The 18257-nt window shown below is 47.7% G+C and overlaps 1 protein-coding gene across 1 annotated transcript; it reads right to left on the bottom strand.

Annotated features, from left to right (window-relative positions):
* Positions 1–6764: 6764 nt before the first annotated feature.
* LRP10 (LDL receptor related protein 10) lies at positions 6765–18257 on the bottom strand. Its single transcript, XM_081886826.1, has 7 exons — positions 17710–18257; positions 15444–15482; positions 13534–13666; positions 13199–13389; positions 11566–12421; positions 9412–9541; positions 6765–8210 (listed from the first exon to the last, which is right to left on the bottom strand). The coding sequence occupies exons 1-7, from the start codon at positions 17774–17776 to the stop codon at positions 7626–7628; spliced, it is 2001 nt and encodes a 666-aa protein (XP_081742952.1). The 5' UTR covers positions 17777–18257; the 3' UTR covers positions 6765–7625.

An 18257-nucleotide genomic window follows, 5' to 3' on the forward strand; every position in this document is an offset into this window, starting at 1 on the left:
GATTCTGGGCTAGGTGGCAGGATCCAGCAAGGGTCTCCTTCGGCCTTTAACACCTTTCAGAATTGGGCTTGGAGGTGCTGTGGTCGATTCCCTCTGCTGCAGGACACGGTTACACACCCACCAGCCCCTTCCCCCTGAACAGTGTCCACAAAGAGGGTGCCAAAAGTGGAGGTAAGGTGCCTTGCGGTGAAACTGCCTGCAGGCGACTCAAGGAAGTGAGCCATGCTGTGCACTGTAGGTAGAGCAATGTAGAATTAACGATAGAGGTATCTTCTTCTTCTTTGGCGATCACTCGTAGCCGAGTAAGATTGTCTTCCATAAATACAGTTTTAACAATGACTGACTGTGGAGGCCAGTTCTGGATCCACAGTGGGGACATTGGTTTCTGGGCAGGAGCTGATCATGGTGTGGATTTGCCAAGCATGCCTTCCTCCTAGCACATTTTTCCCTTGCGTCCTGAGTTCGAGTGTCTTCAAAGCCCATGACACCTTTGGTAAAGGCTGTTCTCCAGTTGGAGCGCTCGCAGGCCAGTGTTTCCCAATTGTTGGTGTTTATATACATTTTTTTAGATTTGCCTTGAGAGAGTCTTTAAACCTGTTTTGTTGACCGCCAGCATTTCGCTTTCCATTTTTAAGTTCGGAATAGAGTAGTTGCTTTGGAAGATGATCATCAATATCAGTGTACTGGAAGAAGCAAAGATAAGAGGTATATCTGTGCGTGAGAGACCCTGAGGATTTGGAACGGTGACTCCCATCTGTTCTAGGCGTTTAAAACAGTGTCATACAACTTTATAGGGTCATGGCTTTCCTCAAAGATTACTGGGAGCTGCAGTTTGGAGAGTTTTTAGAAGACGCCCCCCCTCCTGCAGTGCTACAGTTCCCACAGTGGTCTGTCCATCTTCTCAGGGAGCTCTGCGAATTGTAGCTCTCTGAAGGGAATACAGGGATCTCCTAACAGGGATCAACATCCTCAAAAAACTACACTTCCCAGCAAGGTTTTTGGACTACAATCCCCATCATCCTTGACCACTGGTCCTGCAAGCTAGGGATGATGGGAGTTGTAGTCCAAGACAGCTGGCGACCCAAATTTGGGGAACCCTGCTTCCCGGGGTTATTTGGGAGAAGCATTGACTATTTAAAAATGGCGTGTCACTGCTTGAAATGTACAGTATAGCACAAATGGGGCCAAAGAAAGAAATATGGTGTGTGTGTATTTGTTTGTGTGGGAGGGTATTTGTTGGAAAGAGTAGAGAGTGAGAGCCTAACGCAAAGAGAGAGATATATAAGATAATGAGAAAGTGAGCATGGAGGGATAAACAAAGGAGACAGATGGATGGGTGGATTAAGGGAAAAACTGATAAGGGCAATTTGTGTGATTGCGAAAGCACATTTGCAAAATCCACTCTGCTGTAGCCAGTGCTGGTCCTGCAGCAGAGCAGACCCACTGCAGTTAATTAACATGGCTAAATTAGGTTCGTTGATTTCAGTGGGTCTACTCTAATTAGAACTATGTATGTTTATTGGTTTGTTAAATTTGTATCCCCGCCTTCATTCCAAAGGAGCCCAGGGTGGCAAACATGGGTGCACACAAAATCAAAACAATGCATCATCATCATCATCATCATTATTATTATTATTACCTGCCCCTCTATTTTAAACAGCTTTAAAAATATATCCAAAACACTGATGCAGTCATCAAGGTAACTGATGATTTGGAAAGACGGTGAATGTTAGGTGGATAAATGAATATTCAAAATAGTCACGGGAGGAAGAAAGAGTAAACAAAGTAATTGGATGGAGAATGAAACCAAGAGGGGGTGGGGGGCTGTGATTAGTGAATGGTTTTCGTATAGGAAGGGGATGGGCAGAGATGAGAGAGAGCGCACAGGAGAGACTCTCTCCCTCTTTAATGATGCTGAATTAGCTGCTCAGCCTAATTAGGCAGGGGGGAGGGAATTATACAGTTAGTCACGGGTGGGAGGATGCTAATTAGGCTTAATTAATGCCTGCCATAGGGTGAGAGAAGGGAGCCCCCCTGGGAGACACAGGAAACAAGGCTGAGGCTGGCTGGGCCCATGGGGACCCTCTGCGGGCAAGCGCCCCCTCCTGCATGCTGATTCTGCTCGTTTTGTGCTTAGAGGTTGAGGCATCCAAATGACAGCACACCTGGTCGCTCTGTAAGGCCTTGTTCAGCATCCTTGCACTTTTTCGGCCTCTCTCTCCCTCTCATACTGTACATTCAGCCTCAGCTGCAATCAGCGAGGCGTCCTCCTTGCCCTAATTGCAGCCCGGGGAGGATTTGAACTCATGGCCTTTCTGATCCCCGGGAGGCAGTTTCCATGCTGTTGGCAGGGCAACAGACCAGAGCCGTTTGAGGCGGTAGAGAAAGGGACGAATTCTGGGCCTCTATTATCCATCTGTGTTAATGAATCCAGAATGACCACCCGTTTGGCACATTTGGAAAGCTTTTTGTGTGAATAAGGCCACCGATGCAGCCTGGATGATATTAGCCACGCAGAGCGAAGCAACCTTATGAGTGAAAATAAATAGTTTTTTTTTACAGAGTTGCTGGGATTTCCCTGTTTATTGGTTCCTGGCAGCTATGCCAACTGCAGTTATGTCCCAAACAGGCCCAGGCAGTCGCTGAAGTGGCTACAAACCCCCTCACCCACAAGAACTTTTAGGCTGTTGGTAGTTGATCATTTCCCCTCATGCTGTTTTCTTTTGCAAACCTTCCCAGGTAACAGAAGTTGGTGATCTGTATGCCAACCTTTTGTTTGTAGTACTGAATTTACTGCACGCTGCTTAGTTAAATCAATCTGAAGTGTGTGTAGATACGTTTGTTAGAAGAGTTGGGAAGGAACATCAAGAGGCCATTCAGTCTGACCCCCCCTTGCAAAGGCATAATAATTATTATTATTTATACCCCGCCCATCTGGCTGGGTTTCCCCAGCCACTCTGGACGGCTCCCAATATTAAAAACACGATAAAAAAACAAACATTAAAAACTTCCCTAAACAGGGCTGCCTTCAGATGTCGTCTAAAAGTTAGAGTTGCTTATTTCCTTGACATCTGATGGGAGGGCGTTGCACAGGGTGGGTGCCACCACCGAGAAGGCCCTCTGCCTGGTTCCCTGTAACCTCACTTCTCACAGGGAGGGAACCGCCAGAAGACCCTCGGAGCTGGACCTGAACGAAGGAGGTGGAGACGCTTCTTCAGGTATACGGGCCTTTGAGGCTGTTTAGGGCTTTCAAGGTCAACAACACTTCGAATTGTGCTCGGAAACGTACTGGGAGCCAGTGTAGGTCTTTCAGGACCAGGATATATAGCCTCGGCGGCTACTCCCAGTTACCAGTCTAGCTGCTGTAGGCTTCAATCACCAGCTTCTTCAGAGCCTTCACAGCTTGACTTGTGCTAACTGCAACAGGCAGAGGGCACCGCCACAGACACTTTCTTGATTTACCTGCACCAGGCAACACATCTCTCTCTTCCCACTTTTAGAACTGCGTGGGTCCACTGGCTGAGTTATCTTCACAGCAGCTCAACAAAGGCACTGTTTTTGTCGGTTATGTCTCACATACAGGAAAGTGAGACTCTGAGCGAGGACGACTTGGAGCCATCCGTGGCTTGTTTCCATAGCGAAGGCTTCGGGGCTGCTGTTCTTACAGACTGATGTAGCAATCTGTAAGAACAAAGGGTCCCGATGTATTTTCACCCACATACAGTGGTACCTCAGGTTACATACGCTTCAGGTTACATACGCTTCGGGTTACATACACTTCAGGTTACAGACTCCACTAACCCAGAAATAGTGCTTCAGGTTAAGAACATTGCTTCAGGATGAGAACAGAAATCGTGTTCCGGCGGTGCGGCAGCAGCAGGAGGCCCCATTAGCTAAAGTGGTGCTTCAGGTTAAGAACAGTTTCAGGTTAAGTACGGACCTCCGGAATGAATTAAGTACTTAACCTGAGGTACCACTGTATGTCTTTGCCAAGTATCCTGGGATAATGTCAAGCCATTCTGTCTCTCTGTGCTTCCCCACATTTCTTGCCTTAATTCTGCACTACATTGGGGGGGGGAACCTGGCTGGCAGGGACTTTTGGGAATTGTAGTTCCCAAAACATCTCGAGGACACCAGCTTGGGAAAGGCTGGTTTACACAATCTGCTAATCCTGGGATGAGAGAGACACAACCTTGATCATGGCTAGAGGGGTAGACTCTCCAATTTGGGACTTGCCCTCATAAGCACGTCAGAGGCGGACCAGAGTTGAAGTACCACATTTTTTGCTCTATAAGACTCACTTTTTCCCTCCTAAAAAGTAAGGGGAAATGTGTGTGCATCTTATGGAGCGAATGCAGGCTGCGCAACTATCCCAGAAGCCAGAACAGCAAGAGGGATCGCTGCTTTCGCTGCGTAGCGATCCCTCTTGTTGTTCTGGCTTCTGAGATTCAGAATATTTTTTTCTTGTTTTCCTCCTCCAAAAACTAGGTGCGTCTTATGGAGCAGAAAATACGGTAATTGCTACAACTGACCGTAGAAACAGCTCTAGGCAAATGGGTCTCTCCCTCATCACATCCGCCGAAACCTACAAGCCTTTTTTGGCAGCCGGTTAATTAGTTGGCTCAGAAACAGAAAGACCGGTGTGGGAATCCACCTTACAGTTCAAAATCTCTCTTTTTAATTCTTAGCAAAAAACTCGAAAAGGCAACAGAAGGTGAAATAACAAAACAGCGCGGCCCCAGTTAGTGGTCACAGCTCAACGGACTAAAATACACAGTGCAAATATTTGCTCATCTAGAACTCGACGTTGTCAGTTATCCACACACACCTACCCAGATGGGGGAGAGAACAGAACAAGACAGCAGTAAAACATGAACTCCTGGCTTCCATTAAATGTCGCCACTGATTTCTCCGAGAAGCAGCTCTTGTCAGCAAATAAGAATAAATTATATATAATTTATATATGTATATATATCTATATATCTCACACGCATACATACTTGTGCCAGCAGCTAACAAAACCAGGGGAACCAATGCACCGTGGGTCCATTTCAATGGGGCTTGAACATCTCACCTAACTCTTTTTTTTTTTTTAAAGGGGGGAGACAGGGAATTTTTGGCCTTCCAGAGGTTGCAGCTCCCATAATCCCTGTGTACTGACTGTGCTGGCTTAGGGATGATGGGAGTCGTAGCCCCACCTCCCATCCTTGCTGGGGAAGGAGTTCAAGGCCCAGGTGGGCCAGGAGAGGTACAGTAATAGCTGCCGACTGCAGAGGCCCCCCACCTCTGCCCTGATTTGCTTTGTCTGAGTGACGTGGAGCGCCCATAGATTGTGCGATTAAGAAGGCACCGGTTTAGCGAAATCCTGTTAGGAGGTTTCTTTACCTGACAGGATTGCAGCGTATCGTTTTGATTTGGAATGTTCTGCAGACTTTCTAATCTGGCGGGGCTCCCACCTCACCCCCCTGTTTGCTTATTAACAGCTGGATCAACAATTGAAGAAGAAGAAGAAGAAGTCATTACATCTGAGAGTGTTATTGCCAAAACGAATCTCTGTACAGAGAATCGTGTCAGTTGAAAAACAGCAGTGAAAAACTGTTTTCTTTCACCTCTATAAAGCTTTATACAGACACAGCTTAGCCTTGCTACTGGGTTTCAGTAGCACGGCCACCACGTACCCTGTGGTAGGGGATAAGGAACCTGCGATTCCTCCAACGCTGCTGGACTACAACTCCCATGAGTGCCAACTTCTGTCCAAGATAGCTGGGTGCTGGGAGTTGGAGTCCAACAATATTTTGAGGCTCAGAGGTTCCCCAGCTCCAATTCACACCTAATGGGCAAGAGGCAACAGAGTGTGAGACCCCTCTGAAGAAGATCTGGAGGCAGCAGAGGAGAAACCAGAAACATTCTTGCGCAAAGCTGATATCTTTTGCACAAATGGGCAGATAACATTGGAAGTCACCCACAACGTACTTTTGAAAATGTTTTTCGATTATTGTCAGTTAAATTATTATTGTTTTTGTTTTTAAAAATAGACATACAAAGATCTGGGCAAAGACTCAATGCAGATATTACCCTTTTATGCTCCTTTTTAAACACCTGTCTAAGAAAGATGCTTAAGAATGAGCCGCTGCCTTTTTTAAAAAATCAGGTAGAATTAAGAGTTGTTAAGGTCATGTTTAGAAAAACATCTCTTCATGCTCTGACTGGCTTGAATGAAGCCTTAACTTCATCTTTAAAAAATAGTATTCTTTATATTAAATAGCCAGAGATAACCTTTATGTTTTAAAATCTAATTTTTATCATCATTTATACCAAGTTATGTTAATTTATTGGGCCTTTGGATCCATGCATCGTTTTCTGTGCTTTTGGTCACCGCCAAAGAAATAACCTGCAATGATCACGACTAAAAACCTTAACTGATCACTCTTCTCAAGAGGTGTGGTTTTTTTTACAAAAATAAATCCTTCATACAAATTTTCCTTATTTAAAGCTGTTCGGATATTCCATGTGCAAAATTTAACTTCTTTCATTTTCTGTGTTTTTTCAAAAAATAGCTTACTTACAAACCATTTAATCAATAAAAGGAAGAAAACATTGTCCATCCTTTTCCTTGCCTAAGGCTGCAATTCTATCTCTAATACCGGGGAGTAAGTCCATTTGAACAAATTTGGGATTTACTCCTGAGTAAACATACATAGGAAGTGCACAGTCAAAATGTTGTTTTGCAACTACTGCAGAAGAATTTAAGCTGAGTTGCTGACTTCAGCCTTTCCTCCTCCTTTTAATCTTTCCACAACTCCACAATAATAATTTTCTAGTCCACCTGAATCACTTGATTTTTTCCCTCTCTGCTGTGGCATTGCAAAAGTAGGATTGGGGTCCCGCCAATTTAGTCACCGCTTTTAAGGGTTACAGTGCCTGTAAGGGTTACTTCTGACTACTACATAACTCTCCTTCCTTCAGGCAGACATAGCTGAGCTTCTCCCTGCAGAAGCATATTTCATTTCCTACTCCTCCTCCTCACTTTCCAAGAACATTTCTTAAAATGTCAAGTGCATGTACTCCTATCACTTCTTCCACACAAGCCGCGATTTCAGCACCGACTGAAACAAAACCCGTGGCAGGCAGCTCTCAGAAGATGGAGGTGTCAAGATAACTGGGTGGCCCCTAGGGATTTGTTTTCTCTCGTCTCGTTGTGCAGAACTAGAAACAGCGATGGTATACCAGATCAGAATCTCTCCCCTTTAAAGAACCCCGATTTACGTGGCACGCAAGCATCGCTCCCCTGTTCCGCTGAGCTGGTATTTGAATCCTCAAAGTGACTGAGGAAAGAGAAGTGTCGCGGTGGCTCCTATTCTCTTGCTCAAATGTCAAGCGTGGAAAATAACCTTTAAGAACTTTCTTTTTTTTTTTTTAACTGCCATACACTGCCATCCTTTCCCATACACCACAAAATATACCTTTAGGGAAGCGGGAAGGGAAGGGATTGCTGGTGGGTTGTGGGGGAGAGGTGGAAAAAATTCTGCTTCTGCTGTTGTGCATAAGTAACCCTGTGTGCAGTTCTTAAAAGGCAACGTCCAGTGTTTGGGTAAGAGAGTCCAGATGCTGCTGCAGAAGGCCACTCAGGTCAGAAGGGGCTCGTCGTCCGCAGCCCAGTCGGCAGACGCACTTCCGCTCTCGGAGTCGGGCACAGTGAGGGACACCAGAAGGACGTCATCCTCGTCTTCGGGGGACGGAGGGGCGCTGAGGGGATTGCCTGCCTCCACAGAGCATGGCAGCGCAGGGGAGAACAGCCGTACACGGAGAGAGCGCATCATCCCCGAAAACCGCGGGGTGGGAGGGGGCGGGGCCTGGGGCTCTGGCGCAGGCTCAGCAGGCAGAGGCGGGGCCTTCTGGGGAAGAGGCGGGGCTTGCTCTTCCAGTTGGCCGGAAGTTGTGTTTTCCTCTCCGGGTAGTGGCTCAGGCAGGGTATCGGGAGTAGAGTGTGACGAAGAGGTGGTTGTGGTGGTAGTGGTGGCGGCAGCGGAGGCAGAAGTGGAGGTGGTTGGAGCAGGCCGAGGCAGCAGTCCCAACCGCCGCATGCGCCTCGCCAAACGGCGCAGGAAGCGGCTGCGATGCGGGCGGCGGTTCCCACCAGCGGCAGTGGCGGTGGCTGTGTCGTGGCGGAACATATGCAGGAGAGACCTCAAGTTCCCCAGCACTGAATTCTGAAATGAAAGAGCAGAGGGAAGGGTGGTGAGGAATTAGGACAGACCGAAAACCAAACACAAGTGTGTTTACCTGGCAGGGAGAGTCCCTCAAGAAATCCCAGGAGGGCGTATTTATCCATTTATTCATTTATTACCTTTGCAACTTGCCCGTCCCACTCCCCAAAGCAGCCCAGTGTGGTAAACATGTCAAAACAGTACAATCTGAACTAGAAAAGGTATTTGAAACATCAAAAACACAAATCTGGAAGACACTAAAAACAACTGCACTCCCTCACAGTTACTAACTTCAACATTTTCAGTAGCCGTCATTAGTCAAATGCCTGGGTAAACAGGGATGTCATAAAAATTTATCCTGAAAGCCAATAATGAGGGAGACAGGTGCACCCCACTAATGAGTGCATCACACAAATGCAGAGCCACCACCCAAAAGCCCCTGTCATGGGTCAACGACATCCAGGCAGTAGCCAGAGGCGGTAACATTAACAGGGCTTCCCCTGCCAATCATAGGGCCTGAGAAGGTCAATATGTTGGGAAGATTCCAGTTAAGGTATTTTCGCTCTCCTTCCACAGATGCATGCCCTACAGTTCCTTTGCTGGGCACACCTATTATTCAGGTCTTCGCATCTTCGCTTGCGATGGTCCCAGAATTTTCAGAGTCCTCTTCAGAACTGAGTGATATGGGAGGCTGCAATACTGACGTTTGTTGCAGGCCCTCAATATGGCGAGAGCTACTTGACACAGCCTCGCCCGAGCGCTCTTGTTGCCTATTGCTCCTCAAAAACCCCGGCTCAGAGTCCCCAGACTTCTGCCTCAAGGACACGGCTTCCTAAGAACGAATTGCATCTTAATATGAGGGCCATTTCCCAGCTGTGGTTATAATTGGCCCAGACCATATGGATATCCCATCGTACAAGCAATGGAGCTTACAGAGAGGCATATGTGCAGTTTGCAATCCCAGTGGCAGCCAAGTAGCAAGAATAATGTAACATCTTAGACCTCAGAGACAATTTCAATCTTGCCCGGTTACGTGGGGAGACATGGGGAGTTAAGACATGGGGCACTCATAGGAATCTTTCTGGTAGAGTGGACAAACAAAAGGCTTTGGGGAGCGTTTCTCACAAACACAAAAACGAAGAGAGTGGGGCCTGTACATTTTGCCTCATACCTCAGATTCTACAAATGTTAGGAATTTGCTGACCTGATGAGGGTGCTCCGTGGGGAAGCCTTCGACGGGGGGGATGACGCCGCGAGCAATGAGTTGCCCGTAGGAAGGCGGAGCCTGCCGTTGCACTAGCCGAGCTTCCATCCGCGACAAGGGGGATAAGATACTGTGGGGAGAAAGAGACACACACAAAGTGTGAGACAAGCGCTGAACCCGTCACCCCTCTCCATCCCTCAATAACATTCTTTTCTTATCCCTCCTCAACTCTCCCTTCTCTCTATCTGAGTGGAAGTTTCTAATTTCAACTTCCTTTCACTTCATAAGAACAGACGATGCGCCCTGCTGGATCTGGTTGGAGGTCTGTCCAGCCCAACATCCTGTTCCTACAAGTGGCCAACCCAATGTCCACAAAAAGGAACAGGGTGCAACAGCACTCTCCCCAAATGCAGTTCCCACTGCCTCCGGCCATGCAGGTGGAGCACAGCCCCTGTGGCCAGCAGCCACTGATAGCATCATCCTCCACAAATTCATCCGATCCTCTTTTAAAGCCGTCCAAGTTGGGGGTCCTCACTGCTTCTCATGGGAATCGATTCCATAGTTTTAACTATGCGCTGTGAGAAGAAGCATTTTTTCCCCCTGTCCCGAATCTTCCAACATCCAGTTTCGTTGAGTGCACCCCAGTTAATTTTCATCGCCCACATTTTCCAGCTCTACAATATCTCCTGTTAAAATGGTAACATTCTTTACAAGGACCCAGGCAGAGGGCCTTCTCGGTAGTGGCGCCTGCCCTGTGGAACGCCCTCTCAGCAGATGTCAAGGCAATAAACAACTATTTTACTTTTAAAAGACAACTGAAGGCGGCTCTGTTTAGGGAAGTTTTTAATGTTTGTCGCTGTATTGTTTTTAATATTCAGTTGGAAGCTGCCCAGAGTGGCTGGGGAAACCCAGCCAGATGGGTGGGATATAAATAAATTATTATTACTATTATTATTAGGCAATAGCTGCACCCACAGCAGCTAGGCCACTGGTTCACCATGTCCATTGGGCTCCTCTCTCAGCTGCCGCCCACAGCAGCCATCCCATCAGGCTACAGGAACAGAGGGATAAGATGGCAGGATCTTGCTATCACCTCTACTGAGAAAGGCCAGCAGCTTTCCTTGAACAGTCCAGCAGGCTGTTACAAAAGCTCTGTCATTTAAGACAGAGTTTGCTTTTTTCCTTTTCTCTCCAGATCCTTTCTTCCTTTCATGTTATGCCTTTTGGACTGCAAGACTGAGGGCAGGGACTGTCTTATCAAGGACATTTGTAAGCTGCTCTAGGAGCCTAATTCTGACTGAAACAGGATGGATAACAATCAAGGATTTTAAAAAATAAAATAAAATAATCAGATTTTTAAAATATAATGCTTTTGGAGGAAAAATCTTTGTAAAGATAGTTTTCTATTTAAGTTATGCTATAATCCAAACGCTAGCCATCAGGAAATAAGGTTTCTTTTAAGTTTTTCATGTGTGGTAAAACTCACGTCTGTTTTTTTTAAAAAAGTGTTTAACCACATCAGTTAGCAAACATGGATACATATGCTATAATGTTACTGTTTTAGTTAAACAAATTGTTTAAATTGTTATTAAGGAAATTAATATTTTTCTCCTTCCAATAAAGTACAGCAGAAATGTTGTGCCAATATAAACAGTTAACTAATTAAACCTCACAATAATTTCATAATCATCTGTCCATGTATTTCTAATAGTATAACCATATATGTAATTTTTGATATAACTGTAAAAATAACTCTGAAAACTTATTATTCAGAAAATGAAACCTTCATCTGCATGTAAATATTAAGATTATACCAGCAAGAATAAGTCTTTCTGTAAAAAATGATTTAAATCAAGTCTTACTGACTAGTAATTTAGATCAATTTGATTTAAATTAAATCCACCCTTGGCTGAAGAGGAAGGTATTTAAGCAAATAAAGCAGATTTCGGTACACCAGGGAACCATGATCACAGTACTTCCTGGGGACACCTGTCTTCCCTCTCTGTATGGCTCCATTCCTATACTTCCCACCCGCATTCCCAGTCCTGCCTCCCTCCCCCCTCCAGTTTCCATTGCTCTCCCCATTTTTGATATCTCGTGTGCACATTCCCTAAGCCCCAGCCTTGCCCCTCACTCCCCGGCTGCTCCCCTCACCCAAACTCGTGGCTGCGGAGGGCATACAGTCGGCACGTGCAACCCAGCGCGATCACCAAGAGAAGGCCGCACACCAGGCTGCCGATGACGGCCGCCGTCACCACTTTCCGCGGGAGAACGTAGGAGCAGTCCGCCTCGTCGGAGGCGTCAATGCAGTCCGCCTGCCCGTCGCACACCCAGCTCTCGTAGATGCAGCGCCCATCCCGGCACCGGAAGTTGCCCGGCTGGCACGAATAGCAATGGCGCTCGTCCGCGGCGTCGGCGCAGAAAGTCTGGTAGTTGCAGCGGTCGGCCGGCCCATAGCAGCCGGCCCCGCCGATCCCGCGCCCCCCGCAGGGGTACTGCCCCACGGGGCAGCCTTTGCAGCCGTCCTCATCGGCGCCGCTGGCGCAGTCCCAGAACCCGTCGCAGCGCTCGGCGGCGCTGTAGCAAGTGGCTCCCTCGCCGTCGCCTCCGCCGCAGGGGAAATCCCACGGGACGCAGAAGCCCCGCACGTGGTAGGTGGCGTTGAAGCCGCGGCCTGATGTTCCCGGCGCCGCCTCGTAGGACACCCACGCACGGCTGGAAGGCGAGTCCACGGCGACCACTTTCTTGTTGCTGGTGTAGTCGAGGTTGCGCAGCAAGCGGGGGCGTGGCACGGATCCGGGCGCCCCCTCATACACCCTCAGGGAGTCCCCAACGCCCAGGCTGAGGGCGGTGAAGCGGATGCTCAGAGGCCGGCTGTCGTGGGCGTCGAGGGCCCACTGGCAATGCGCAGCGCCCAGGTAGGAGTCGGAGGCGAAGCCGGGCGAGAAAAAGATGCCGTAGAAGTTGTCCAGGGTGAGGTTGCAGGGGAAGATGGGTGGCCTGCTGGCTTCTGGAGCAGAGAAAGAGAGTGAGGGAAAGGGTGTGGAAAACACAGAATGAAGCTGTCAGAGGGACTGATAGGAAACCAAAAGAGGCATGGAATGGGCAGCGCCAATAATATACAGATTAGTATTCCATCAGCTTTGGAGATGTGTGTTGGCGGTAACCACAACAACAACGTATTTATACCCCGCCCATCTGGCTGGGTTTCCCCAGCCACTCTGGGCGGCTCTCAACAGAATATCAAAAACACGATATCTGACGGGAGGGTGTTGCACAGGGCGGGCTCCACCACCGAGAAGGCCCTCTGCCTGGTTCCCTGTAGCTGCACTTCTCGCAGCGAGGGAACAGCCAGAAGGCCCTCGGTGTCTGGGCTGAACGATGGGGGTGGAGACGCTTCTTCAGGTATACTGGGCCTTTGAGGCCATTTAGGGCTTTAAAGGTCAGCACCAACAGTTGAATTGTGCTCAGAAACGGTAGGAATAGGGGTTCCCGTTTAGTTCTGGTTTCTCTCACTTTCTGGTTTTTTCAGCCTTGAGGTTTTCTTTCCTCATTCCTAAATCAGTTTGTGGTGGTTGTTTTTTTAAATAAGAAAGAAGGGCGAGCCACACTTTAGATGAAAAATAGCACCCCACCCACAAAACAGAGGGAAAGGAGGTCCATGTATACATGCGTGTGTGTAGAAGGAGATGGATGATTAGAAACAATAATCAAGGAGGGAAATTGATGGGGAGAGAAGCTTCCCTTTTCTTCCCATAATGCACCAGGGCTGTGGACTCCTCCGTACCTCTCTCATATTTCAGCTGAAACCCATCTCCTGTCATGAACTTCCAGTTGTAACTCAGGGTCACGTTGCCTCCCTTTATCCGGAGGGGCTCAGGAGTGTGGTAGCCACAGATTTTCCAAGGGGATGAAGGGAGCGAGGCTGACTGGATGATCAGCATCTCCGAGGTACAGGAGAGATGAAAGTGCTGGAACCTGTGGAAGGAAAAGAGAAAGAGATTGAGAGAGATCATGTATGCATGCCAACTGTTGCTTTTATGTGGCGCTCCTCAGGAAATTTGAAGCATGCGCTCATGTGAGGTTGGTTTCCGGGCCCAACTAAAAGTGCTCCCTTCTCACCTGATACTGATGATCTCCTCAGGGTCGGCCAGAATGACCCAGCTACAACTGCTGTATGTTGTCCCTTGGGAAGAAGGGCTACGGATCTGGCCTTGTGGCTCCCTCCGGACGTCAGGGTAGCCTTGACAGACAGCTGTAGGAGGAAGGAGAAGGTCAATGAAGCAACGTTGAGCCCCTTCCTCATACTTCCAGCTCCTCCTGACTTTCTTTTATGGTTCCCCTTCGTAATACAGTGCTACCTCGGTTTTTGAACGTTTCGGCTTTTGAACGCCGAAAACCCGGAAACAACTGCTTAGGTTTTCTAACGCTTTTCAGAAGCCGAATGTGCCACAATACGGCTTCCGTGCTGCGTTTCCCAGAAGCAAATGCATCCGGAAATGGCATGCTTTGGTTTTCGAATGTTTCGGAAGTCAAATGGTCTTCTGGAGCGGATTACGTTCAAAAACTGAGGTATCAAGATCTTTCTAGGCACCATAGTCTCCATGGTCATTTCAGGAGTCTCTCCCTTGCTGTCACTTATCCATGAAATGGCTACCACCACCACCCCCAGACACTGGCTCAGTGCCCTCCTCAGTCTTTTCCTTCTCCTTCTGGGCTTTTGTCACAGCATCCTGGTTCTCCAAATCCAATGCGGAGATAGCCAACGTGGTGACCTCCAGCTATTTTTGGACATCACCCCCTATAAGGGCTGTATTGGCTGTTGGCTACCCTGGCCTTTCCCTCAGGGGTGGTGAATGTGTGACACCCCAAATATTTATGGGCTGTAATTCTCCTCATCCCTGATCAGGAGCCATGCTGGCTGCGACTGAGGGGAGCTGGAGTCCCACAAAGTCTGGAGGGCCACAGGAATTTTATTTCTAGCAAACTACTATTTAGGTGGCTGCATAAAAATAAAACTAGGCCGCAATACGAGCCTGCTGGATCAGAGCAATGTCCTCTCTGGTCCAGAATCCTTTTGTGGGAAATCCACAAGCAGGATTCAAACACAAGAGCATTTTTTCCTCCTGAGGTTTCTAGCAACTGGTGTTGAGAAGCGTTACTGCCTATAACCACAGAGGCAAAGCACAGCCATTACAGCTAGCAGCTACTGATAGACCTTGTCGTGCCTAATCCCTTTCTAAGGCCACACAAGATGGTCATCACTGCCTCCTGTGGGAGCAAATCCTAGTTTAATTATGCACTGATTGAAGAATTGCTTCATTTTATCTGTCCAAAATCTTCCAACATTCAACTTCGTTGGATGTCTGTGAGTTTTCCCGAAGAGGAGTTTAAGAGGAGTTTCCCAATTTGACCCATTTACATGGTTTTGTATGCACTGTGGTGTTTTAATCATTGCGACTTGCAGTTATCTTTATCGATTGTAGTTTAGTAATTATTTATTGCAATTGTTAAGGGTGAATCTCTTGTTTAACAATGATTTGCTGATGTTTTGAGAGTTGATTTTATTGTGTACTATGACTAACAGACGATTCAACATGACTTTATCTGATATAAGTCGTTCCATTTGAAAGTTATGCTTTATTACGACTTTTTGTATTGGATCAGATTATTATAAGGCGTGTGCTGTTTGTTGCTTATTTTGTTACTGTAAACCGCCCTGGGTATCGTAATATAGAAAAGCGGTATACAAATTAAAAATGAAATGAAAATGAAAAGTTATGGGGGGAGGGACTTTTCTCCATCTCCTTTTCTCTAAGACATGCATAATTTTATAATTTTTCTATCATGTCTCCACTCACTCACTAAGATTCAAATGCTACGGCCTTTCCTCATAGGAAGCGCTCCACCCCCTTGACAATTTTTGTTACTCTTTTCTGGACCTTCAAATATCAGCAATACCCCCCTCCTCAGCACCCACCTTCCCTCTCTGCCCCATGCCTTGTTCCCCCCCTCTCTACCCCCCAACTCACCCGTGTGTGAGGAGTTGCTCTCAGTGAACTGAATTCCACCTAAGGAATAGAAAGGAAAGAGAAAGTCAAATTCCAGACAGGCTGTCTGTGTTAAGTCTGCTTATCGGGAAAACACACAAACGAAGGACTTCCTGGTATGTTGAAGGAGCACATTCATTGTGGCCTAAGCCTCCCTGAGGTTGGAGTGCACTTTGCCAGAGTTCAGCTGGTAGATAAATACTCATGCATGGCAACAACAACAAACAATACCTTGCCAGCACAGGACACCTTTGCAACTGTTGCCGATTTGCCACCCAGCCATGTGGCTACTCTTCGGATATAAAGCCCCCAGCAGCTTGGGAATAACATACCTGCAATATGTTTACAAGGGGTTTTATTTCTTTATATTCCCACTTGGCTACTTCAGTCTGGGGAACTGTTATAGGTGCCACATATTGTCTGTTCCACATTGGAAAGAAATCAGTATTATAGTGTGGCAATAGCCACATTTTGGAATGGCTTAGGACCGCAATACCTCAAGGATTGCCTCTTTTCATATGAACCTGGGATCATCTTCTGAGGCCCTTCTTTGTGTGTCTCCTCTTCAAGAGGTCTGGAGGGTGGCAACATGAGAACGGGGCCTTCTCTGCAATGGCTCCCTGTCTGTGGAATGCTCTCCCCAGGGAAGTTCGCCTGACGCTTTCATTATACATCTTTAGGTGCCAGGCAAAAATGTTCCTTTTTAACCAAGCCTTTGGTTGATGCGATTTACATCCTATGCCCTTTTAAAATGTGTTTTTTTGGGGGGGGGGCTACTCTTATTTTTATTAGGTATTTTGTGGTTTTATATCTTGATTTTATTCTGTGAACAGCCCTGAGATCCCCAAGCATAGCGCAGTATACAAATTCAATAAATAAATAAAATAAAATAGTAATAATAACAATTCCCTGCACATTGATACCAGACAAGCACCTTTGCTATACTCTTGCTATATGCCTGCTAAAATAATTTTGTTTAGGCAAGCCCATCCTGACAGGCAGAAGAACACTGACAGGTGTTTTAATGTGGTTTGTAGCTGATCATTGATTTTAATTATCTCTAAATGTTTTACTTGAGGTTCCTGCATTGGAGGGTGTTGGATTAGATGACCTTGGAGCGGGTCTCTTCCAACTCTATTTATTCTATGAAATACTTGTTTTTATCTTTTTTTTTAAAGACTGGTAACTTCTTTTTGTAAACTGCTTTGAGGCTGGTTTGTTGTTGTTGCTATATAAAGCAGTCTATAATATTCTATGAACTAAATACACAAAACCCCTTATAAACAGAAAGGTGAATAGCCTGTGAAAAACAAGATAAGAACAGAGCAACCCTTTGCAATAAATATATATATATATTTTCCTGGACTACGGTGACTCTGAGGTCAGAAGCAGAGTGCCCCACAAGACCATAGCGTGTCTTCCAGAGTTGTCTGAGCACTGACATATTTTGATGTCAGATTTCTCTCAGGTTAGAGAACCAGAGAGGAAAACAAGGCCTTTGACAGGTTGCCTGCAGGAAATGGAGGAGATTCAGAGCAGGTTTGACCTGGTACATGACTCAGAGCAGATTCTGCTCCCCATATGTTTTAAGAGACTGAAGTTCAAAACAACTAGAGGCACCAGGTTAGGAAAGACGGGCAGGAAGGCTATTAGGCCGAACTCCACAGTCTCAGGTTTCCTCCATCAGGTATAAAGCGGAATACATGCAAGGAAAATGCTTAAACTCCCTCCAGTCATCGCAAGGCTCCCTGTATCCCATCCATCAAGAAAGCTTCTTCCTCACCTGGGCTGATACCAGGTCTCCTGGGAGAAAAGGACTCCCAGGTGCAACAAGGGTCCAGTGACGCATTAACTGCAAAAAGTACTGTGCTGACCCCTTTTTTCAGACCTGGGGTTAATGTCCACACCAGTGGATTAGCCATCACCACACTTGGCTTAGGTTTACAGACCAAACTCTACAGGTGTGCCTTTGAATGGGCAGATCTCTGCCTCCACCCCGGCCACCAAAAATGTGGGGTGCTGCAAAGGATGACCTTTGACCCTCCCGGCTTTGCTGGACCACAACTGCCATCATCTCTGACTACTGGATATGCTGGTCGGAACTGGTGGGAACCGGAGCCCCGGCATATCTTGGGGAGGGGGCACAGATTGAGCCCTCCCCCATCGCCATCATTTCAGCAACAGGGCACCATACGAAAAGGGGCGCTTGTGCCCCCAAAGGCAAGCCGACCCCGCGCCCCTCTCTTACCCAGCAGGAGCGCTAGGAGGAAGCCCCGGGCGAGCCCCGAAGGCGTCGGCATCTTGGGGGGCCCCATCGCCCGATTCCCCGTCCTCTCCGGCGCCTCTTGGGTTCCCACGCGTCGTGGCCCCGGAGGAGGAAGCCAGATCTCAAGGCTGGCCGGTGGATCCTTCCTTGGGGATGGCGGAGAGGAGATAATCCCCCCCAAAAGAAAAGACTCCCCCGAGTCTGCGATGGAAGCCGGCCGCTTTCACTTTCTCGCGCCTTTCCCTGCCCAGTTTTGACCTCTACGCCTCTATCCCCGGCCCCTTTGCCAAGTCAGCGCTGCTGGTGGCCCATCGCCGCGGCCTCGGGCCTCGTGGCGCCCCGTTCCGCCGACTCCTCCCCGGGGTTGCTTGTTTTTTCGGGGTGTTTTTTCCTGGCGCTGCAGAGGACGCGTCCCCGTCGCCCTCCTCTCCGCCCCGAATGTTTGCAAACTTTTGTTTCCTCCTTCCACTTCCTGCCTTTGCAACTTTCTCAGCCCGTGGCGGGGAGGAGCGCGGGGTGGGGTGGGGGGG

Source organism: Podarcis melisellensis, assembly GCF_964234715.1.
Source record: "Podarcis melisellensis genome assembly, chromosome: 13".
Taxonomy (NCBI): domain Eukaryota; kingdom Metazoa; phylum Chordata; class Lepidosauria; order Squamata; family Lacertidae; genus Podarcis; species Podarcis melisellensis.

Bases quoted from the DNA above. Each gene is read 5' to 3' on its own strand.
- LRP10 (XM_081886826.1), bottom strand. From the start codon at position 17,776: ATGGGGCCCCCCAAGATGCCGACGCCTTCGGGGCTCGCCCGGGGCTTC. The intron at 15,483-17,709 runs GTAAGAGAGGGG...TCTATTCCTTAG, and splicing joins CCTCCTAGCGCTCCTGCTGG to GTGGAATTCAGTTCACTGAG. The intron at 12,422-13,198 runs GTACGGAGGAGT...TCTCTGCTCCAG, and splicing joins TCAGCTGAAATATGAGAGAG to AAGCCAGCAGGCCACCCATC.